The following is a 25,243-nucleotide window of genomic DNA, read 5'->3' as shown; positions in this document are numbered from 1 at the left end:
AAGGAAATAGACATACATATTTTTGTATCCTTTGAAATATACTACTACTACTACGACTTCTATTATTATTATTATTATTATTATTATTATTATTATTATATAATAGGTTTTGTTGTGTTATTTTTTTGTTTGCTTTCATATTATTTACCAGTAGGAATAATTTACCAAGCCTTTGCTACAGAGCAGGTATGCAGGGATTAGTGTTTTATTTGAATGTTCCAGTTCAGGAAGATTTAGTCACACCCTGCAGCCTGTACCTAGAGATAAGGGTTAGCTGAGGACTACAGCATTTCCAAAAGCTAAATCAACTGAGTGATAAATAGTTAAAATATATCTATCATTAATTTATATATTTTTAATGATTTAAATGAAGAAGTAGAAAAAGCATTTCTAGAAAATTATCTTTTCTAATTTTACTGTATAATTTTTTGAGCACCAAAGGGATCCTTTTAATTGTAATTATTTTTACTAAGACAGTAAAAATAATGCAGTCATCTTTATTTTCTGGAATCTGAGCAGACACATACCATTTGAATATAGGTCACTCTTTTCAGCTGCTGTCTGGCTATTTCCTCAATCATCTGGAGATATTTGGCAATAGCAACATGGGTGCTTTGAAAATTTTAATTACCACCTTTAAACATGTTTGTCACAGGTGAGTGGTGAGTGGCACAAAGATTTAGATTTGAAATGCAAATGAAGAAGGATTGCTGGTCGCTGCCAAACTGCCCAGGCAGACTTCTGCTTGGTTAAAGAAGGGTGCCTGCTGGCAGGGTGCAAATGATGCCGTCTGGCAGGTAGTGTACCTGTGGGTCGGTTCTGTTTATAGGTTCAACAAGCTCTCGTTTGCAGCACATCTTAAAGCTATTATCTTTACAAACAAATAACAAATCTTGGAAATTCCCGTAATGTATATTTCAGAAACAGGGCACTGTGAAAAACAAAACATCAATGTTTCTAAGAGGAAACTCTCAGTGAAATTCAAGATCATATCAAGTGAAATTTGTTTTTACGAGTTAAAAAGAAATTGAAGTGCTCAGTTTGCTGACATATGTATGGTTCTTGTGGTAAGCAGTGATGTTTACAGGTAATTGTTTTTTAGTAACTGCTCATTAAAGTGTTACTTATGAATTGTGGTTCTGTTTGAAAACAGATTGTGGCTGACTTATTATGGTGTTACACTTACAGTAGCTTGCAGCGTTAAAAGAATGTGCTTCAAATACAAAAACAAGTGTTACAGTAGGACAGATTTTTCACTGGAAACGTGCTTTAAGCATTTCACATTTTTACAGCCAATTACAATGATAACAAACCCTGTATCTAGATGTTGTTTTCAGCTGATAGGTAGTGATAAACATAGTGTACTCTGCATGTTTGTTATAAAGTAAGTGGCCAGGCTGAGGACACAGAATGATTATTTACATGGAGAGCACATCTCTGTCAGACAGCTATTTTTGTGTTCCTGCCCGTGCTGCTCTCAGAAAACCTTTCATGAAATACAAGTTTGAATGTTGATGCAAGCCACTAAAGGGAAATAAAACAAACTGAATTTGTTTCTGTTGGTAGGTGCTAATTTGTAAATCAACCTTAACAGCCAGGTTATCTGCTTTATGTTGACTAGCAGCATTTGCAAGAGACAGCTGGCTAAATAACACCTGAAGGCATTATTAATATTTTCATCTTGAAACAATTCTGCTATTTGGAAAATTAGCAGTCATCTTACCACCTGCATATCTTGATATGTGTGAATGAATAGCTGTTTTCAGAAACCATGATTGTATACGATTGTGTCCCCTCAACGTTATGTAAAATGTATTGTAGGTGGTTTAATGCAGTTGTTGAGTTTTCTTTGTAGTGCAATTTACATTTTTGTTACCTATGCACAAATAGTAGTATTATTAGTATAAGATCATTATGGCTTGAATTCTGATTTCTGTGGTGCAAAAGAAAGACACACACACACAAACAGCCAAGGAAAATAAATAGTTTTGTTTTTAATCTGAGGAATTTTATGGCAAAGGAAAGTATTTCTGGCAGTTCAACTTTTAAGAGTCTTTTCATTCGCTATTTTTACTGGCATAATTTCAGATAGCATGCAGTAGCAAAACAAAAGAAAAAGACTTATGATCGGAGGATCTAAAAGTGTGTAAAGCTATTTACAGAAAACCTAAAAATAAAAAGGATTCACATAGGTTTAGGCTTGGTAACAGACTTGGTATCGGCTGTTTTATCGCCGGAATGTAACTCCGCTATGTTTGCTTTTCAAATACCCTCCCGTTCCATCGAGGGGGTTGGGTGTTATGGCATCTTGTGTTTGTGTTTGCTAAACACATATTCAAGCATTTAGCTTCACTACCAAGTAAAACAAAATCCCTCTCTTAAAATATGACGTCATTACTTCCATTACTGAGAATTTTTTGTGTCATGATTTAAAATGACTGGCGTAACAATTTTGATGCAGGGCTTAATTAAAATGTTTTAATAGTGTTTTTGAATATTTCTACACCAATGGATATAGAGACAGAATGAAACTCATTACGACAGTTTGAACTGTAGGCTGTGGCTTTCCAAAACTGTTACATTCATACCAGCATAATATCATAAAGCATGGGAATGTCATGGCTTATCCCTTATTTGTACTGTGATATTCATTATTGTATTACTGTTTAATTATTTAAATAATTTTAGCACTTCAGACTTAACATAATTGGAGACTACCCATATCTTGCAGTTAGTCTTGTTAGGTCCATTTGTTTTTGGGTGTTTTTTTTATTAGGCCTAATATTTTGATTGAGATGACTGATATGAAAGCAAATATTGGTCAACACTGTATCAGTGTGACTGACCAACTTTAGGCGAGGACAGTTGTGTAGCTTTTTGAGTCAATCACCTCACCTCAAGTTCAAATTGTCAAACAACTTTAGCCTGTACTTTAAGAATAAGTGCCATTTGAAATTGTTCTACATGGATGTATTCTGGTAGCTGTGCAAATCCTTAAACAAAAATCAGATTCTCTGTCAGATTAATTTGCAGAAAGGGTGAAATAAAATCAACTAACTAGATCTTTGAATTGGCATGACTTTTCCTTATCCTTTGAAATACCCAGCCATCTGGGTAGGATGTTAGTTCCATTTGAAATGCATGTTATTTTACTGTTATCAGTATATATGTGCTTAGAAAATTCAGTTGCACAGCAAAAGAGTGAAGAGAATTGAGTTCAGTGAAGTTTGGGGCTGGGTTGCGGAATAGATTGCCCTTTACAGTCCCACTGAAGCAAAATAGTAAATTCCAGACAAGCAATGCTAAATTTCAGTATTGGCAGGTTCACGTTTTAACCCCAAATGAGTGCAACAGAAGGTAGCAGACTATGAAAGTAGTGTCTTGACACGTTCATGCTACTAAGTGTACCATGATGGCCTGTCCTTATCACTGTGCCACCAGTCGAGAGCCTCTGACTATCCCCAACGGCAGGCTGGGCCCAGACCGTGAGGGTAGAGCACGGCAGGATACTCTCTGTAGTGCTTTAGAGGTGCTTGTGATTCAATCAGAATTCATCCCAGGCATCCAGCACTACTTTTAAGCCATTAACTGCTACATTAAACAAAAGAAACTACACACTCATATGAAATTAATGTCATCAGTTTCAGGCCTATTCTCTACTGTGTCTGTCTCATTGTGTAGCTGATGATGCTTTGTCAAAGTAAGACATACATGTTTTAATACTTGAGCCAGCTGTTTTTGTTTGTTGTCATTACTTATTCAATCATAATAAATCCACAATTTACTAATTGAAAATCAGGAAACAATGAGTCTTCTAGACTTCTCTGTCAAGAACTGATAGCTTGAGAGACCATTTTACCAGACTGGATGAACTGCAAACTGTACTATGGATGTGCATGAAGACTATAGATTCACATAATATTATTCTTGAAGCTTTTGACCACAGAGAGAAAAAAACATTGACACATCAACACTGGTAACCAAGATTAGACTTAGCATGAAGGTAGATGCAGTATAACAAATCAAGTACAAGAGAATGGAGGAAAACTGAACAGCTGTGCTACCTGAGGTACATAGTGGACAAAAATAGTATGGCCAAGAGCAACCGAGTCATAAAAGTAGTAGTTACAGCAAAAAGGAATACATATCATGTGCCTCCCCCATTTTGTGGTTTATAGAAAATTGTTAAAAGGAATACAAAACACATTTACAACTGGCAGGGTGCAGGCACTGAAGGACACATTTAAGCAGTTAAATATGTTGGGTTTTATTAATTTTTTATCCCATGCTTAAGGTATGGTGCAGCTCCCTCCCTTCCTTGTCATTGTTGAGTCCAAGCCAAGGACATTCCGTTTGTGCAGGCTGTTTAATGGTCAATTTTAAGGGAAAAAGTAAATCCCACAAGTTTTTTATTCTGAAATGGAGCTTACACAACCTTTATTTGAAAAACAAAAATGTGTTGTGAGATGGTGCTATCCGAGTTCACTGTCTAGCATAGTTGACCTCGGTTTTCTTGTTTTTTAGGGAATGTAGCTCAGCCTATCTTCAGATTTCATTTTTCTTTCAGCAATCCTCTCTTCAGCTAATTTAAGTAGAGATTTTGAACCTTGTGCCAGTTTGGAAGAAAATCACACCCAACACACCACACATACCCTAACGGAATAAGTCATTCGGGAATCGTACATGTCTGCTTAACCCTATCATGTTGTCTTTTGTATTGATTGAACTGTAAATAATAGTTTAAACAATGAAGTGTGTTACAAAGTTGACAATATCACGTTGTGTATAAAGATCTAGTCAGACCAGTTTGATGACTAATAATTGGTGTGAAACAGAGATAAACCATAAGGTTATATAAAGCAACATCAGAACAAGTGTGCATCATATGTTTCATCATATGTTTCTGTGCTGTAGACTTTCTGAAGCCCGTATCTGTATATTATCTGTATAAAAGTCACTGAATTCAGAGTTTGACTGTGATAAGGTTTCAGCAGGTATTATGTGACATTTGAAGCCTTTTGGTCAGTGATTTGTTTATGGTCTGAGAATATTTCCCAATTTATGTGACTCTAGTGTTCCTGTGTATACAGTAGGCAGCTATGGATTCCTCTACATTTCTTAAAAAAATATTTAAATCTTGGCATAAGAATATTTACAATTAAAATATAATGGGAGGTATCGTTAATGCCTATCAAAAGTATACCTTTACATGACAATACATATATTTAGAAAATGACATTTCACGCACTATGGTGAGAGTCTAACGCTGGGTAACAATTCTGAGTATATCGCCGAGAATGTGCCAATTTTTAGCAGAACTTTATTGTAATGTCTTTTTTATTTTCTCATTTTCAGACTCCCAGCAGTCAGGAAGTCCAAGTAACAATGAGCCTGGCAAGAATCCTCCAGGTCTGTACCCATGGACAAAATATTATTATTATTATTATTATTATTATTATTATTATTATTACATATTCTGCAAAATTTATGATAAAATAATAAATATAAAATAAATGTGTTTAGAATAATTTACATGATAAAAAACAAAGTTCACTTAATACATGATTGGCCTAAAGCAAAATTGTATTCGATTTTTAGGAAGCATTTTAAGATCAGAATTTAAACGACCAATGCTCTATAGTGAATTTCTTAAAAATGGAAATCACAAATTGTGATGAAAGCACATGGACCTTTTTTCAATATAATATTGTATTACTTTAATCATTTCACATAACATATATATTTTTCTTCAGTCACGGACAAAAAGTGGCAAAATAGTAAACATTGTAACTAGTGCCTACTTTAACAAAGAAAAATAGAAACACTAATACTTTAAAAGTTATTTCACTGTTCTTCATTGTTTTTTGTTTTTTGAGGTTATCACTTCAAATAATGTGGTTTCTATGTTTTGTAAGGAATTGTAGTAATGAAAAGTTTAAATAAAATTGCCCTAAGATGCTTGGCATTCATCCAGATATATCTGACCGTGGATCATAGAATGTTGACACTATTAAAACTGCACAAACATCCAAACACTTGTTAAATTGTGTTATTTGTTTATTTATTTTTAATAATATTTGTAAATGTACAATCATACTCTGAACCATTTACAGTCCCTGTGATATGAAGCAGGTCAGTGTTCTCTATATGTTTAGCTGTTGTAGATAGTTCAACTGACGTGTGACATGTGGTCTCCGGGAGGGCTTTATTTCCGCCCAGTGGAGTAGATTACAGCGAGGTTAAGTGGTTTGGCACTGGGGTTATGCAGTGTCTCAGTGGCAGAGCGACTCTGAAAACACAGGGCACCCTGCTGTCCAGTGTGCAGTTTATGCTGCAGTTACAGCGTTGTTATTGTCAGGAGCCCTGCAGTTAATTAACTGCATTATGACTTAATTGTAACAGCGTGTGGACATAAATCACCTTTTTCATTCGCAACAACTGATCCTCAGCAGATGATAAATGTTTTTTTTGGTCAACACAAACTGAATACAGTACATACTCTCTAAAGGGAAACCATGAAAAGACACTTTAGTTTCAATTTTTTTTTTTTTTCTTTAAAACAAAAGCAAACTCAAATTAAAAGTGTTAGTCTGTGGTAGACTGTTACATATGAGGCCTCTATTTGTTTAGCCTCATATCAATCAGTGAACGTAGTAATGTAGAAAACAGCAATAGCTTGCAGTCCTTTGCTGACATTTTGTCATTGTTTTCCTTCTGGCTTGTTCTGTGCCAGTAGATTAACACAGCATTTTACGTCAGCTAGATAAGCCACAACAATCACTTTCCTCTTAGCTCTTTTTTGTTTAATTATGCAAGTGTATAAAGTATGACGAGTGTAAATGTTTGGCTACCATTTAAAAGCACAAGGCAGTGTCACTGACATGGGCTCGATGGTTAAGGTGTGGTATAGTGCCATACTGTGCTCCATAAGAGAGACATGTCTGTGCAAACATTTGTGTAATACTGCCTGTATATGACTTGAGTTTACCACGGAAATCGACGTGGTGCTGAGTTTCCTTTTATCTTAGTTTGAGCTGCACAAGTAAGCACACTGATTCATTAGTTGCAATATCATGGGCTTTTGCTTTTACTGTAAACTGCAAAGCATTATTTAGTACTGCATATTAATTTTCTAGATTGCATCTTAGTTGTTTTCATGTTCACACTTCTTTCTTTTGTCACTTCAGCGTGGGCTAAGGGCAAGAAACATGGCTCTAACACACAAACCGTTTTCACACGCCTCCAAAGCACAGATCTTCAATGAAATAATCGGAGCAATCATGTGTGGCTGCAATCAGTGGAATTATAACCTTTAACAGTGGATGCTGGAAAATGAGCTCTGAAGGTTAGGGGATTAGGGTTTGATAGGATTTGAAGGGGCAGAAAGGATAAGTCTACTTGGTAAAGTTCACATTTGTTCTAGAGGTTCAAAAAGCAATTAGTTTAGAGTTTTGCATCCCACTTTGGCACCTGTTAAGCACTTGTTCTGTGGTTACTTGAACTTTGCTTTAAACAGGAAATAAAACAATAATTTGTGTTTGCGGATAAGCCTAGTTAAAACTCATTGTGACACTATGTACAGACAAACCCTCTTAACCAACCTTGGAACATTCCCCTCCTGATCTACCTTAAGGTGATTAACATGTAATTTGGACCTTTTAGCTTCGGTAATCTTTTCAGAAGTAATTTCTGCTTAATTGCATACAAAAAAAGTGAAGAACAAAATAGTAAATGTAGACTGCTTTTTCAAATGATAGTCTGGGCTTCTTAAGTATTCTGTTTTCAGGCTGATTGACCTGTGTGTGATTGTGATGGTTCCCATTATTGCAAAATTGCTGAAATCATCTGTTCTTGGTAGGATAAAAGGTGAATGTAAAACATGTCGTTACAAAAACATTTATTTTAACATTAAGCTCAGAGAAACACAGAAGTTAAAAGGAATTCAACACTTGATTGCAATATATCATGTTGTTATTTGTTTTAGTTTTCTTCAGTTTCATAAGTTGACTTTGATGGAAGGCCATTATCAAGCTGTCAGCTTTAGTGGGGTTTTTGGGGGTGCAACCAGGAAATAACACTTTTAAACAGTAGCTGCAATCAGAAGTATTCACAATTACTAGGCATCAGGAGTGTGTACTTTCCTAATTTATGGTACAGCATCATACACAATGATTAAGGATGAGAGTACATACTTTATCTACTCAGGGTTTAAGCATTTAAACTGTTTCAGATTTTAAACACTGAGGCTGGGTATGATGATGTTTTAATGGTTGCATTTTAAAAGGGAAGCACAGGCCTGTAATAAGCTTCTGTTACTTTTCAGAGACCAACGTGCTACAACAAAGCATTCTCTTTCTTCGCCCTTGGCTACTAATTCTACAGTCTGCATTTAATTAGGACTACCTACCAGCAATGTGCGCCTGAAAGTTTGAAGTACAGTGGCTGGCACTCTGCCTGCAGAGAAACAATGGCAGCAGTCTTACCATTAACATTCTTGGCTTACAAGCATTTATTTCTGGGAGTGATTTCAGTGTAAAACAAGACTGTGAGTGTGCCATTTTGGAGCAAAAGCTGATGTTAAATAGTTTATCAACCAGCGACCTTGTAATTATTACAAATTATTTGATGCCTCCTTTCTGCCTTAACCAATGTTTTCTTTTTTTGTCCCTGTGTGTAATACATTAAGAATGAAAATAATCAGAGCGTAATTTAGTTTTACCTCTGGAACAGGTCTGTGTATATGACTGCCAAGCAAAATATGACAATCAGCAGATTACTGTGGAAAGCCCTTTTGGAGAGCCGTCCCACTGTATGTTGAACTCAGTGAGAAGCGTGGCTCTCAGCGAAGAGAGTACAAATGCCAAAACCTGGGCTGGGATTAAATCAAAACTTTGACCCACTCGCTAATCGAAAACTGCAGAACTGTACTCTTTTTTCTGTAAGATGACACTTTCTTCTAATCAGAAATGTAACCACTATGATGTACAGCTTTGTAGTTTGCTATTAGTGGATGGGTCAAAGTGTTGATTTAATCCGGCCCCTGGTCCCTTGTGCTTCGATCAGGGTGTCTGATCTCCACATATCTTCTAATAGTAATGGTTACATAATGTGTCCTGTTTCTTGTTAACAAACTTAAGTTTGTAAGATATGTCTGAAAATCAAACATCAATAAATAGTGTATTCATATACTTTTCATTTTTCAAGGCAATTCTGTTAAGAATTACTATTATCCATCTTACCATGTAAACTGTGAAAGAGCACTGTGACAGTGTAGATTAGCGGTCAGTGCTCTGGACTCTGGAGCAGAGGGTTTGTGGGTTCAATCCTAGGTGGGGGACACTGCTGTGGTAACCTTGAGCAAGGTACTCCATCTACATTGCTCCAGTAAAATCCCAGCTGTATAAATAGCTAATTGTATGTACAAATATTGTCATATACTGTAATAATTGCCCTAGAGAAGGGAGTCTGCTAATAATAATATAAATATATTCCAGAGTGCTTCTGTATCGCCTCAAGGAGCAGAACATCTTAAACACTGCATGTTATAACCCAACCCAATAAACACTCTTAGACTTCACATGTCACATCAATTAATGTTGCATTCAATGAACTGCAGATCAATCTGTGTTTTGCCTTCTTACTGTCTAGCCAAATATTGTCTCCTGATTAATTAATGACGGGGGTTGGGGACTCCATTGGTGCATCAGAGACCTAGAGGTCAGTTAGTCCTGATGTGGCAAATGTCCTCATCTACTACTTTTTCTCCTGTGCCACCCATGGGAAAGAAATGGCTGGTGTCCCACTCTGTGTTGGTCACAGGCTAGGTAGGGGCTCAGAAATTGAACCTGTCATCAGCCAGACACACGGCTCATCCTGACGATCAGACTGTGCGTCTGTTTGGCAATGTTTGCAGTCTGGTGCATTTTAGGACATGGAGATAAAAATACTGGTCTGAACCATTCATCTGGGATCTATATCGGGAAAACAAGAGCTAGGCCTACATTATTAATGAAGTAGTGCTTCACAATTGCTTCTCTTTACCTTTTAAATAAATAAACAAACAAACAAGTTGGAAAGAATTAAATGTGACTTTGAGAAGCAATCTTCAAACTTTTTTTTACAAGTAGTAAAGGAGAAAAAATAGATAAAGCATTTGCTAAAGCAAAACAACAGTTTGACCACTTGGTATTGCATTTTTTACCAATGCTGAAATGTGGAAGAATATGGGGAAATGTGTAATACAGTAGTAGTTAATTTGTTTATGTAGGTGATGGTTGAGATTGTTTAGAAACGTTCACTATCTGTGTTTGTTATGACTGTTGTAATTACAGTACTTCTTAACCACATTACTTAAAGGCTTTACCCGTCTTATTTTCTTTCCACAGGCTACCTTGAGGACAGTTTTATAAAATCAGGAGTCTTCAGTGTATCAGAACTAGTGCGAGTGTCCAGAAGTAAGTGATGCATTGGTCTATTTACTATCAAGTTAAATTGGAAAAGGTAATCTCATCTCATTATGGTGCAGGCAGAGCTCAGCACTTTGTGTAATGCAGATGTCCTCAGCATGCAAGCTCTCAGTACAATAAGTCTGGGATGAGAACTCTTCAAGGTTCGCTACTATCTTTGACATGTCTCTTTTTTGATGGCTACTCTTCTTACGCAGGTGTTCTGCTACACAGACTTACTGACTACAGACAAGATCCTTAGGTTCAGGTTAAAAGAACCAAACACACAACAATACCTCTCATGCTATACATACTGTTTCATGTACATACCCGAAAGGATGTCTTTCAGTGTGGTGTGGAAAATCTTAAGACAGTAAGTCTTAACTGTTAGCCGTGTTCGGACATGCCCAGCTATTGATTCATCAGCTTTGCCTGTACTAGTTGTGTCTGAAACACGGTGTGGCCTTGACTCCACAGCCTTTTGTCCACCAGGTCCCAGAGCTCTTCTTATAATACTTTATAATAAAGTTTTCCTCTTTTAAATCAAATAGAGGAGAATACCTTAAATTATATTGAGACTTTCAGCAAGGATTTTCAATAGCCAGAATCCGACAGGGACTGATTCTTCAGGGAGTTACATTTCAATATTAATTTCCTAAATGTGAGGGCAGATACTTGTATTTTTAGTAAATAGAAATATATATTTATTTGAAAAATATATATATCTATATCTTGAAAAAATCTTAAGTATTGCACATGCAATTGTGTGATTTTAACTCAATTTTATAAATCAAAGTGACTGTGTGAAGGAGCATTATGATGGAGTGAGGGAAGTGTCAATTTCAGCTTTTGTAATCCAAATATCAATACATTTGTCAATTTAAAGTACAATTGAATCTTGCCGAAATAAAAAAGATGTTGTTTATTTTCACTAAGAGCAGTACGTCACATTTTAATCTGTCATAGCCAGTGTCTTTATTGTTACAGTTGTCCCTTACATTTGACCATTGTCTTATTTCAGACGCACCTTTTACAAACAATGATCAAGCAATACCTTATCACATTTTCACTGGCTTTTATTGCTGCACTGACTCTTACAATTGTCTCTGAATTTGCACATTGAAGAGGCACATGTGGCATTTTAGTAGATAATGCGTCAGAGCTGCTTTGTTTAATACTGTTGGTAAACCTCAACCCACAACAGTCGCCACTTTGCTTAAACTTTCATCAGCTCCAAACCACGACTTCTAATAAGATGTAATGACTTCAAGAGAGCTGCTAACTTAACGAGTGCTTTTAATCATAATGGAGGCTGAGCAGTTTTCCCCTGAAATCCGTATTTTTACACAGTTTTGCAGATTGAGATATTTGAAAAATAGGGACTACAATAGTACCATTTTCTTTCAGAAGTTGAAAGATTTGAATACATTTCCTTAGTTTTTCTTGGTCTGATGTTTTTCAAAACCTCTTCACAGGAAGTGAAATGAAATGAACACTGTACAGCAATGCCACAACTTCCTTAAAATGTTATTTTTTTTCCTTTTTCTCTCCATTTTCTTCTTTCTCATTCTATTACTGGGAACATGTTTTATGACTATTGGGAACAAGTATTTTACAAAACAACAACATTTATATTTATTTATTTTATATATAGCGTTCATGTCAGGACAAGTAAAGAATTCAGACTCATTCTATTCATGTCACTTACTTTAGGGTAGGGATCACCAGGTTTACTTCTCACTTATAGCTTCAGGAGATTATGTAAACTAAAACAGGATCTATGCAAAATCCCTTAATATTCGCCTTCTTTGCATTCACAGAATCACATATTGTACAAGCTTCAACCAAGAGTGACTGATGGTATTGTGTTTTGTAAAAAGGATAAAAGAAGGACTCCCTTCTCACTTTCATCTAATTTGGCATACTATATTGCAATATACAGTAATATCAGTTTCTTAAAAGTTAAAAGTACCTGATCTTTGTTCTTTCATTTTAGACCAGAAAAAAAAACTTTCTCCTTTGTGACACTGCAACTGTATCTTTTTAATGCAAGCAACTGTTCAGTTTCCACTATCTTGTGCTAACTTCACTAATATTTTATGCAAGTTTAAGAAAACAAAGAAACTTTACAGAATTACATTAATTAATTATAAAAAAAAAACATTAACTATTTAATGATTCCAGTGTGCTTTGCATGAACTGCAAATGCTTGTCTATTATTTTGTTAAAAAGCTAATGCTTCTGAAAGGATATTATGAAGGGCAATGAGTTGAGTGTGCCACCACTATTTCATGTGCTAATATGTTCAATGAACTACGGCATTGTGTGTAATTCTTTTTTACATTTTGTCTGCATTGAGGTATTAATTAATTAATTAATTAATTAATTAACAAATTATAGATAAGCTTTTTTGATTTACTGTTTAATCGGATGTGTTGTTTATTGTGTCCTAATTGTGATATTTTGTTTTAAATTTCCTGTCAGCATCTATAGGACTTTTAAGGAGAAAAACTGAATTTCTGGACTCTTAACGGAATACTTTAAGAGCAGAACATCTCTCTTTCCTCATTATAACCGTGTACTCTGTGTTTTGTAACATAATCTGAACTCTCTCACTGAGAAGTGGTGACTGGCACTTTGTTTTCTTAAAAGCTTGATTTATTAATGCAAAAACGTCTGTTCCAATGCAAATGAGGTTGAAAACCGTTGATATTAAATGAATCTTCCTATTTTTCCCCAGTGCCAACTGCTGAATGATTGAGAATAATGTTATGCTAAATGAATCTGTAGTGTTCCTAAAACTTTTTGTTTTATTTTAAATTGTAAAGTGGATTGCTCTTCATGGTTATACATTAGTTTTAAAAACATTTAGTTAACAAAGAAGAAAATCAAAGGCGTCCTTTGCGATTACTTTAACAGAGTGTCTTCTTTGTGTTTTTACTGTCTGCAGCACCCATCACCCAGGGAACCGGGGTGAATTTTCCAATCGGGGAGCTCCAGAGTCAGCCATACTACCATGACTTGAACTCCAGTGTAGGCCTCCACAGATCCCTGTCCTCTCCGCCTGGCAGGTTAGTCCCAGCAGGAGAAGAGCTGTCACAATTGAATCCCTCTATGGAAGAAAATTTGACATATAAACCACCACAATAATATTCTGAAGATTATTGTTTATACATGCTACCAATTAGGACTGTATGAAACTAACACTGCCTCTCTATACATATGTTGTACTGCTTCCTTCATCAGTTTTATTTCTGTTACTTTATGACTGTGATGATGGTGATGCTGATAATTAATAGTAGTGGGGTTTATAGTATTATTATGATTATTAAAGCAGTCCAGAAAGGCACATTTTCATCTTCACTAACATTATGCAGTAGTCAAGGTGCTGGAAAAATCATAGGGAAGACTGTTATAATATAATTGCTGGGAAACCCATTAAGTCCATCCCATAGTAAAATATAAACGGTGGCCATGTGTGGGTGTGGGGACAGGGAAGCATAACAACAAATGGTCAGTGCCCTGCCCTCTACAGTATGCAAGTTAAACGTTAGAGTCCTTACTGAAAAGTGCTTTTTTAAATTTCAACAGCAAAAGGCCCAAGACTATTCCCATTGAGGACAGCATGGAGACCAGCCCTTCCGGAGACTTCTACTCTTCCCCCAGCTCGCCTGCCAGTGGCAGCAGGACATGGCACGAAAGAGATCAAGGTGAGGTTTCATCGGAGAGTGACAGGCTGGATTGGAGCCGTTCTGCGCTGTGTTTAGACCTCATCTGTGTCAGCACTCTCAGCCAGATAGAAGCAAGTCAGCACGGTGATACAAATGAAAAAAACCAAGCCGGGAACATTAGTTATATCATTTCACATGGGCTGTGTTTGACTTACTTCAGATTTGTAGTAAATGTAAATTAAGAAAAACATACCCTTTTCATTGAGGAGTGCACCCTTTTCGTTAATGTGAATAGCATGAAGAATGCCAAAGGGTTTCTGTTCACACCACGCTGAAATCAGTTTATTACACACTGTATGAACCTCCAGCGGAGCCCTTGTGGCAATGCTCCCTCAGCCTGCAACACAACACCATGTTCCTCACCACTTCTTTTGAAAGGAGGAATTAATTGTCATTTGTGTTTTGTAAAAGAGATACATGGTATACTCTACATGGTTGCATTTATGTCTGAGGTGTACAAGCACGGTCTGTAGTATCTAAGGAACTGTAGTTCCCAGCTTGTCAGTAAAGGTATGTATACACTAATAAGCCAGAGAGTGAACATGCTGGGCTCATTGTACTTGTGACACATGATTGATGCGCTCCCTGCCTCTGCTTATGCGCTGTGCTGCTTAGGTGATCACACAGTGTAGTGCTGCCTACGACAGCAGGTCACTGGTGCTGTAATTCCCAGTGAAACATAGTCCGTTCTGAATTGCCTCAAACAGCTAAGAAAGAAAAAAACTACTTTATTTAACTGTTAGTTTAAACCAGAGTGTAAGGGTCATAGCTATATGTCTTTTGTAATTATGTAGTTTACATTTCAAATAAGAATGTTTATTTGAATATACTAAAACTTGAACTAATGTCAATACACTACAAACACAATCTGGTTAAGTGTGATGCTAATTTCATATAAATGCATATTTCTATGAAAGTTTTGAAAAATAAGACTGTGGATTCATTATTTCTCATTGTTTTACCATGTGTGTATCTGGAATTCACAGAATTTTAACTTTAATTCCTTAGTTGATGCTATACATTCCTTTCAAGAGGAAACTGAACTTAATAAAAGTACCTGATCTTATTCTTAGTTTATTATGGAAAGTTAAGTGAAGGTTACTTCCTGCATTCTGATAATTCACTTAAATTATATTACAAAAATACCAGCTGTATTGTGCTGCAAAGGTCTCTTCAACATTATGAAAAAACACTGTCCTTTTTTACCTATTTTTTATTTACCAGAAGTGTCATATAAGTATTCAACCTCTCAATTTTCTACAAGATGACTAATGACCTATGCACTAGGACAACTTTTAAAATATAAACACACTTAACTAGACTGTTTGTAAGTAGAAAACATACAGACATTAACCTTGAGTTTGTTGAACTCCTTCCTAATTTTTGACTTGCTTTATATTCATAAAGATACCATTGGGATTTTAAAGTTGAGTTCCTGTCACTGCCTGGATATATATTTTGCATCTTTAATTGCTTTTGTTTAGGGACACTTACGTAATGACCTCTCATTATGCAAACAAAATAAAAATGTTTCTGCAACAAATTGCACTGATCAGCTCCTTCATTTTTAAGGAGGTAATTATGTTTCTTTCTTTCTCATTTCTGCTTTGTCTTGTTTTCCTATTCCAGATGTTATGTATGTGTCCTGTGGTAGCTGTACTTTAACATAAATAGTAGAAATGTTTGCTTTTCACACATTTAAAAAAGTCAAGACACGTGTAGCATGCAAACTATTATTTGCACCAACTGGTTCAGTGTGCAGAACAAAAGGTACACAGTATAGAATAACTTTCATAGTCCTTCAGAACATTGTTCTGTCCACGTTGCAGTCATGATAGAATGCAGGAATATTGTTCTAATTATTGTTGAATTACAGGGAACTCTTGTTCAGGAGCTTCTGCAGCCAATGCACTTTGCGAAAAGTCTACATAGAAGTCTAAATAAAAGCACTAATTTGTATATTTTACATAAACCATTTTTATTCTTTCTACAAAAATAATATTACATGGAAATTAAAGTTATTTAAGTAATTTAAAAGTTTTGTTTTTCGTTTCCTCATATTATTTACTATGCATACAGTTTTTAACAAAACGTAAGTAATATAGTATGAAGGAAAATATAACCTTTTGGCCATAATGTGGGCTACATACAGGCATGATACCAGCCATAGTCATATGGAGCTGAGCTGAGGTGAGTTGTTTTGGAAGGACTGTGAGAAGGGTTAACCCAGCCCCAGCCTGTAGCGGGGGAGGGGGTGAACAGGTGCGCAAGACAAGCAGGTGTTAAGGTGGCTGTTTGAACTTGTTGTGGATGAGTAGACTTCGCTGAAGTCTGACTAACAGGTGGCTAGCCAGTTGGTGGGTCATGTGACATTTATCCAGGGAGTGTCAGAAATGACAGGCGGCTGCAGGCAGTGGGGGAAAAGGTACTTTGATGGGGAAATTGTTGTAACGCATGTCTCATTAATGTGTCTTATGGTTCTGCCGAAATCTACAGCGGTTTCAATTAAAGGCTGACTAAAACATATTTCCGGCCCTGTCTCCCATTGCATTCTTGCAACTAAAGAGCTGCCTTGGGCATACAGGGGCAGATTCATCAGCATTGTAAAAGAAGCAATGCATCTGCAGAGCATGCTCACATATGTGTTGTATAATGAGCATTTCTATAAATGTTTTTTGTTCCAGCTTTTTCATACGGAAATTGATGAAGTAATCATAACCACTGCTGTTAGGTGGAAAATGAGGATTACTCATGAAAAATTAGTTGTTTTTTAAATATTACAGAGAAAATGGGGAAAATATTAAATCCATATGAGGAAATAACAGGGAGCTAAGAGTACTGCCAAACTTTCATTTCCATTCCCACACCAAAAAATGCTCTGCATTTAAAGGAAACTTCTTTCAATTTTCTGAAGCTGGGAATTTTTAATAACATTTATTGAAATAACTTTTACTTGACATTTTTTAAACTTACTTTACCTTTTTTTCATAGCAAACAGCTGTAATTTTCCCGTTATTCCTTTTTTGGCACCGTGCTTGAAATTTCAGTAGGGAAATGGTTTGATAATAAACAGCTGTTTGCAATGAACAAAATATCAATTTCAGGATCTTTACTTTTCAGAAATACTCTACAATTTCTAACCAAGTCTTCTTTTTAAACATATAAAAACAACAAGGTTTGTACATCTTAGATACTTTGATCCAAAAAGGTTACGTGGGTCAGGGTTCTTTGAAACCTATGAATATCTGGGCCATGCTTATTTTAATTACTGCTTATTATTTTATTTTTATCCAGGCTCTGTTATGAGAGATATTAGAATTGCTTTTAAAACTATATTCCTTTTTTTCATTTAAAATTATGAAGGGTACTGTGAACAAATATTTCTTTATTAAGGTTTCAGCAAACTAATGTAAAAATAAAATAATATTCCTACAGCCTTGTGAATTAATGATTAAAAAAGAAGACTTTTAGTGACCATGGCAAAGGATAGATATCTTTACCAAAAGAAACATAAAACATATCTTTCTTTTCAAGGAGTATTAATCAACTTTGGCTGGATAGGCTAAGTTAAAATGTTTAATTCTTTGTGCTATGTAAGGGATATAGAATGATAGGGACAGGAACTCTTGGCATTAATGATGCTCTTTATCAAGTCTCTATTTTGATAGTAGTTAAGATAGTGTCTTATTAATGTATCCTGTACAGTTTGTTTAATCTTTCAAGTTTATGCATTTATAACATTTTCTTTGTTGTTACTACGAAAAAGCCAAGGAAAATCACTTATGTTATGACATATAGGGATATGGGATGTTTATGTCTCATCTGTCACTGTGAGTTAAAAAAAACAAAAACGATACATAATCATTTAGCAATGGCTCAACAGAGATGGTTGATAAAAGACTTTCACCGTGATGGCAATAATTATGAGGAAGTCGGCATCTGAAAACATTTACTTTCATAAAGCCCTGTGACAAACAAAGATGTGTGCTGCATGTTAGCGGAGAAATAGCTTACATGGATCATTAGCTTTCTTGTCTTTTTACCTCTTTATATTTTGAATGTTTTAGTTTTGGGGTAGACAATACACCAATCTCCTTGAAGCTTTGTAAGCAAATATTGTACTTCAGCCTTTTGGTTTTTTCATTTATATTATTTGTTTTTCCTTGAGAGCAGAAAGTATCTGATTTTCATTCTGGATATTGCAAAAGCCTAGGTCATGGTATGCAGTCAATCACATTTGTTGTCAGTACTTCTTAGAAACTGCACAGCTTATTTTGGGAACAAGATGCTCTGTCTGAAGCTGCTCTATGAGACTGGAGAGTGAGTGATTGAGGCTGAAGCCCCACATCGAAGAGGAACATGTTGGTGTTACTGAAAGCCTCCTCCCTCCCAGTTAAATGCTAGATGGTTAAATGGGTACTAAAGGACATTCATGTTTTTGTTCCCCAGCAGATATGTCATCTCCCACAATGAAGAAGCCAGAGAAGCCATTGTTTAGCCCCACATCGCCCCAGGATTCTTCCCCGAGGTTGAGCACTTTCTCACAGCATCACCACCCAGGAATCACAGGGGTCGGACATAGTGGTAAGCATCAGCCCACTGCACACTGGACCAGCCAGATGGAAATACGATGCCGTGTTCAGTTACTGTTGTTCTGCCTGCATTTCTGGTGACAGTAAAATAATCCTCTAGTCCACCTGGAGATGCACACATCCACTTGGAGTCAGGTGACATTATTTCCCAAGTGTAATTATACTGATATTGATATGCTGCTATAAAAAAGGCGCTATATAAATAAATAAACTTCTGTCATGAATTATTCATGTCTGCCATGTTCAGTGCTTCTCTGCATCATTTGTAGTTTACCACATGTAAAAATGTATTCGATGCAACATGATATGCAGCCCACCTATTCTGCTTTGTCTGTATGTGTGTGTGTATATATATATATATTATAATAGTTTAATTTTGTGTGTCTTTTTCTCCCCAAGTTATTTCGACGAGGAGCCCACCTCCTCCATCACCGTTGCAGTTTTCAGCACCAGCTATCCTCCCCCCTGCCCCGTCAACTTACTTCTCCCACCCCACCATTCGATACCCACCCCACCTGAACCCACAGGACACCCTGAAGAATTACGTACCATCATATGACCCGTCCAGCCCACAGACAAGCCAGGTAAGGACTAACGTCACGTGTGGGCCTACAGCTACATCCTCTTCATCTCATGAAACTGATATACTAATATATACTAATATCTTGTATGCTTTTTTTTTTATCAGTCAGTTATCGCATTTCAGCAGAAATACCATCTGATTGGCCCAAATGACCCCTCTGTGCTAAGCATGTTTTGTTTCTGTTTCCCTGGTTTTCAAAGTTCCTCAATGAACCGTGAATATGGTGTATCAGGGATGAACAGATTCCCCAGTCATTTTGGTTTTATTGTTTATTATCATTCACATAAATAATAGGAAGGACCCTCATGAACAATGTTAATGTATTAGGCAGAATATACATTTCTTTCACCAGCTGTAGCCCTAATAGTACATAACAGTATGACAGAGAGACTGGCATATTTTGTTGCAGATAAAAGGATAAATTAATTGTGTGAAGTAATGGAGTAAAGGAATGGAGTGCTGCACACCAGTTATTTTATTTTTTAGTTAATCAATAGGCAGTACAGTAAAGTACATTGAGGCACAGGCATTGTTTTATCACCAGCTTCTGTGAGGTCAGTTAATCAATTAGATGGCAGAAAAGGCATCGATACATGGAATATGTTTCTTTATTGTTTTAAGAAAGGGGTTCAGTGATTGTTCTCTTCTTAAATGGAATACATTGTTTAATATGCAATCAAAATGTATGTAATTAATGAAAGTATTGAAGCATGGGTTTATGCCCATGATGAATGTCCCTTTCTTGAATGACTCGACTGCATTGTTGCAGGCATCTCATTAAGTTCCTGCAGAATACTGCACGTTCTGCTTTACATTACTTAGCAGTGTCTCGAGTCGAAGCAGCCAGGACGTGGCGAGTAAAGCACTTATCTGCCTTTTGAAGCTCCTGATTGATATTTTGTCTCACTGAAATGTTGGCTCAATAAATGGTTCAGGCTTCAATGCAACGGCTGATTGGTCCGCACTGGGCGGATCCTCGGGTGGCCTGCTCATGTCACTGGCATTTTCATATCTCTTGGAAATCTGCACACTCAGCATCTGAGCAGAGTGTTGCAAAGCATGGTAATGAACAGCATGCAGATTTACGATGCAGACTCATGTGAAACTCTGTTAGATGAAGGTAGACGTGTTGTTTACAGACATTTAGAAAGGCATTTCCATGTATTTATTCATACCGCAGGCTAAATAAATTATTGAAATTATTGTTGACACATTGGCCATGTTTATTAAAGTACTCGTGACAGAGTTTTAGTTCTCCACTATGTACTGCAAGCAAGAAAACGAAGTCCACTCCTAAAAAATGTCCTCATTCCTCTGTCACCTGAGCTCCGATGTAATTTACCAATTTACACGTTTTATTTTAGACAATTACAAAAAAGAAAATCATAAAATCACACACACAACACATATATATATATCACATTGTTGCTTCTAAACATATACTAGTAAAACGTAAAAAGTAACTATGTAGACAAATAAAATCCAAGAGACAGCAAATTTTTCAAAACCGTTAGCGATGGAGACAGTTCATGCGCACATGTAAAGTGAAGTATTTTAAATGAAGTGTATGTCATTGCATTTAGACGGGCTTTAAATGCGAAAAAGCATAATGAAAGCACTAACCAATGATTATGCCATACAAACAGTCACTTAGTGAATATTTTCAGTGAGAGTTTGCAAGCTCTCTCCTTTTTTCCTTTCCTCATTTTTCTTTTTCGAGTAAGCCGTGGGAAACCCAAGGCAGTTGTGGTATCATAGCCAGTGATTGAGAGGCAGGGTTACCACAATGCATGAGGAAAATTCCATATAATCTATCTAAGGTTTATTGTAAGATATAAATCACAGTGTAGCTAGTAAATTATGAAGTGAAAGGGTGAATCAAAGAATTTCTAATTTGAAACATTGGCTTTATCTGGATGAAAACAATTTTAGTTTAAACTACAGACACTATGAAATCACACCATGAAGTCAGCCATGAAAATAGAAAACAAGAATCATCCTTTACTTTATTTTACATTTGATAATCTTTAATATTATATACAGCAGGTTGTACTTTGTTTTATAAAGCTGTGATGATTTTTCTGATTTCAGAGATGGAATGTGTATTTTAAAACTATATAAACTATAGAAATTATAATGTTAAAAGTATGACAGGCGCAAATATTAGTACCACTGCAGAATTTATTTTATTCATGCCACAATAATCCTCATGTCATGGTGTACAATTATGATGAATATGCCTTATAACATATAAGAATTGAAAAGCATAAATCCAGATTAGACGATAGTGACTTATAATGTATTTGGCCTTTTCAAAGTTGCATTCCTTATTTGTTTAAAACCCTAAACTTCCTGAACAGGTCTGCGTATTCCTGTGTATGGCAGCATGCCTGCACCTGTTGCCAAATCTTGTTATTGTTTCATAAAGGTAATAAAACCCAGTTCTGTGTAAATATTTTCTGCTGTGATTAATTGATTTTTGCAATAATGAGGCTTCCCATTAAAATGTAACAAAGTAAAAACCAATTACCTTACAAGAATTAGCTTCTAAGAGATTTTCTTATATAAAAGTGATAACATGATGAAGTGAAAAAAAATAATAATTAAAGTTTGATTAATTTAGTGCCGTAAAGCCATACAGCATATCCATTTCTTGGGGGGAGATCCAAAAACAAACCTTCTCTTTCTTGGCATGAATCAGAGTGAGTCCTCATCGAAGGTATTGTGTCAAAGTATCGGAGCCGTAGTCCATCTTCCACTGTATCATTTTGAAATCTTTAAACTTGTTTTGTTGTTGTTTTTTGTGTGTAATTAAGGTAGTAATAATTTGCTATTTAATCCAGCTTCCTATGCAATATCATTACAAATCTGTTGTGTAACTTAGTGTGATCACAACATCACATTGCTTAAAAAAAAAAAAAGAAAAAAGAAAAAAGGTAAAAGCAATTTTATTTGTTGGTTGAAAAACATAATTTCTTTGTCATATATCAAACTGTTTAGACTTAATTCAACATTAGGCTAATCACTGTTCCCAATCATTGACATAAACAAGATGATCATATGTGTATTTCCTTGCATATTGTACATTTTAAAGGTAAATATTTAACCTTCTTAAATATTTTAAGTATATTCTATTATGTGTTTCATTTTTATTTATTCAAGTAAATAAATCTTAATTCTTCTAAAAGGTTAAGTCTGACAGAAGAAACCTTGTCCCGAATAGAAAGTACAGCAGTACAGATGAGTGGGATCCCTAATTCAGAGTTAGAACGTAGAAAGGTCTTGCTTTCTTGTACTCTTTGTTAGCAAATATACAATAGGAATAGTGAAAGCATAGTAAATTTGACTTTTATGCTTTTAGAGACCATAGGGAATGGAAAAAAAAGAAAGCTCCAGACAATAAAATGTGAGCTGTTAATACAGCTGATCCTTTACGGAATAACTCACTTATGCTGGGGAAATACTTGGCAAATACCATGCTGTGTATAATCTTGTGGACTGATGCCAAGATGTTTTTATGCTTGCTTTAACGCAGATTATATTACAGTCTAATTAAACATTCTATTCACATTATGGAACCCCGTGGACACCATTATTTTTCATAAAGACCTATTTGAGGTTTGAACTTTAGGCCCCTCAAAGTCAATTTTACAGGTTGTTTCCAACAGTCAAATTCAGAATAGCTCTTTTTTTGTTTTGTTTTGTTTGCGTATCTACAGCACTCTGAGAAATTTGGTCATGCAGTGTTTCAGTGCCAGAGTATTTATTTTAATTACTGGAGGAAAAAAAAGAAACAACCTTTTCATTTTTTGTCATACTGGGAACATGTAGTCATAGGAAGAAAATAAGACAAGGTACTCTGTGGTTAACAGTTGCACAAGTCCCTAAATTCAACCTTTTGACTTTTTGACTCTTTGGGTACCCAAGTGGCTCAAACTCCTGTCAGAGTGCAGGTTGGGCTCAGTTGTCCAGCAATTTCTGTTTTCCACTGTGAGATACAGCATCAGCCGACTGTGACCGACAACCCCCAGACAGTGTCTCACAATTGTAGGGTTTGAAGGGCCTGACCGGTGACCTTTGGCAACCTTACTTATGCTCTGCCCCTCTCTCTTGCAGCCTAACAGCAGCGGCCAAGTGGTGGGGAAAGTGCCCGGTCACTTCACCCCAGTGTTGGCACCATCTCCGCATCATGGGGTGCGACCCGTCACCCTGACCATGCCAGACACTAAACCCATCACTACATCCACAGAAGGTGAGCCAGCTTCACCTACCACAGCCAGTAAGTACTCCTGCCAGATATGGGGGAACTCCACTGTTCCTTATCTAGTACGCTTCTGCTGTCCAGCCACAGCAAGTTCAAAAAGACAACCTTCAAACGACATGCAGAGGTAGAGAAGAAAATGCCACATAAAGTCAATTTAGCATAAATTAGGATGTACGCCTTATTATTTTTTAATCCATTCCTTGGTAATTTAGAGCTTGTCAAGGGAAACACGAATTCTCAGAAGTAATTTCATTGTCATAAGCCTGTTGACCTCAGATTCAAATAGGTTTTGAATACAACTCAAGGTACATTTGATATTTTTACAGTTCTTAGATGGGGAAGTTAATATCAGTATTCAGATTCAGTTTAGATTGATTTTGGTTTCATTTGCGAATGTTGTAATATATAGCAAAAGCAAACCTCCTCATTAAATGTTTTAATTTTACATTCAAGCACATCGTTCCAGTAAGTTTGCTGAAAGGGGGATAGTCTGACTGACTTTTTATATGTTGTTGTAATCTGCTGCCAAACATTTTCCTAATCAGTGTTTCATTTATACGATCAAGAAAGCTGTCTGGATTTCCGTTTCTTTCTATGGGGGTGTTAACCTTTGTTCTGCTCTTACTCTCAGTCCAACTTTATTTTTTGTATAACATTAATTTTTATTGTATCATAAGTAAGACAAGTTTGAAGGGGAAAAAATATGCAGGCATTAGCTGAGCACAACAGGAATCTCTGCCTGGGGATATTTATTCAAAACCTGTTTAATTCCACATGTGACACCATCATCTTAATATTTGGAAAAGAGATTGAATTTGTTTCAACTCGTCGAACAATCAAATGTACTTTTGCTTTTTCATCCAGAATTTAAATTAAGTGAGGCAGTGATAGACTGGGAAAGAATTAAACTAAGAACCTAAGGACTTTATCTATACAAAACATATCCAGATAACCTTTATGACTCCTTTAATCACAGCTTTTAATAAAGAAAAGTCCACATACATGGTAGTTTATGTATCCTCTGTAAATCAAAATGATCTACTATATAAATTTCCCCCCCACCTTAATTAGTTGTTTCAAAGGCAATTATGAAACTGATTTTTATTCAAATCACGAGAGTAAAACTTATAAATGGAAACATAAATAAAATGTTGTATTTGTGCACATTTGTTCCTTACTGCCCTGAAGGATAAGATTGGCCAATAGTTATCATTTTTAAAAGTGATCTCAAAGATGAGCCATTATTTAGGCATGGCATATTTCTGTTTTATTAAAAACAAGAGGCAATATGTGGCTCAGAAGTATGAACACATTAGGACAACAATACAAGGCAGCTGGACTGCAATGCAAATGTATTTTTTTCAATATTACTTTATATAATTGTTTTATGTGGGTGCCTGAGAATCCTGATAGTATTGAACATATACTTGGTCTGGTATTGGCTGTGTATCAATCAGAAGGAGCAGCAATTTTCTTAAGTGCTGACAATTACATTACATTATTATTGATTATTTTGACTGTTTGCTGTGAGTATGTGACCTAGCAGTGCTGCAGTTTTCCAGTATGTTGGACCTACAGTAATATATATCACTAACATTCATCCATATGTATGATCATCTCCATAGATT

The 25,243-nt window shown here is 35.9% G+C and overlaps 1 protein-coding gene across 15 annotated transcripts in view; it reads left to right on the top strand.

Moving 5' to 3' along the window:
• The window catches only part of LOC136766653 (nuclear factor 1 B-type), a 135,980-nt gene that overhangs the window by 87,199 nt on the left and 23,538 nt on the right, over positions 1–25,243 (top strand). For 5 of the 15 annotated variants that reach the window (XM_066720327.1, XM_066720314.1, XM_066720322.1 and 2 more), the window contains 7 exons: positions 5,356–5,409; positions 10,386–10,454; positions 13,396–13,516; positions 14,037–14,155; positions 18,626–18,760; positions 19,168–19,352; positions 23,468–23,630. In XM_066720327.1, coding sequence (XP_066576424.1) covers positions 5,356–5,409; positions 10,386–10,454; positions 13,396–13,516; positions 14,037–14,155; positions 18,626–18,760; positions 19,168–19,352; positions 23,468–23,630 — 846 coding nt within the window. The remainder of the gene's footprint in view (positions 1–5,355; positions 5,410–10,385; positions 10,455–13,395; positions 13,517–14,036; positions 14,156–18,625; positions 18,761–19,167; positions 19,353–23,467; positions 23,631–25,243) is intronic. The other 10 variants (XM_066720315.1, XM_066720324.1, XM_066720321.1 and 7 more) reach the window with 5 other exon arrangements.

This window comes from Amia ocellicauda, chromosome 13, assembly GCF_036373705.1.
Source record: "Amia ocellicauda isolate fAmiCal2 chromosome 13, fAmiCal2.hap1, whole genome shotgun sequence".
NCBI lineage: Eukaryota > Metazoa > Chordata > Actinopteri > Amiiformes > Amiidae > Amia > Amia ocellicauda.
This window is presented reverse-complemented; position numbering and strand designations above follow the sequence as displayed.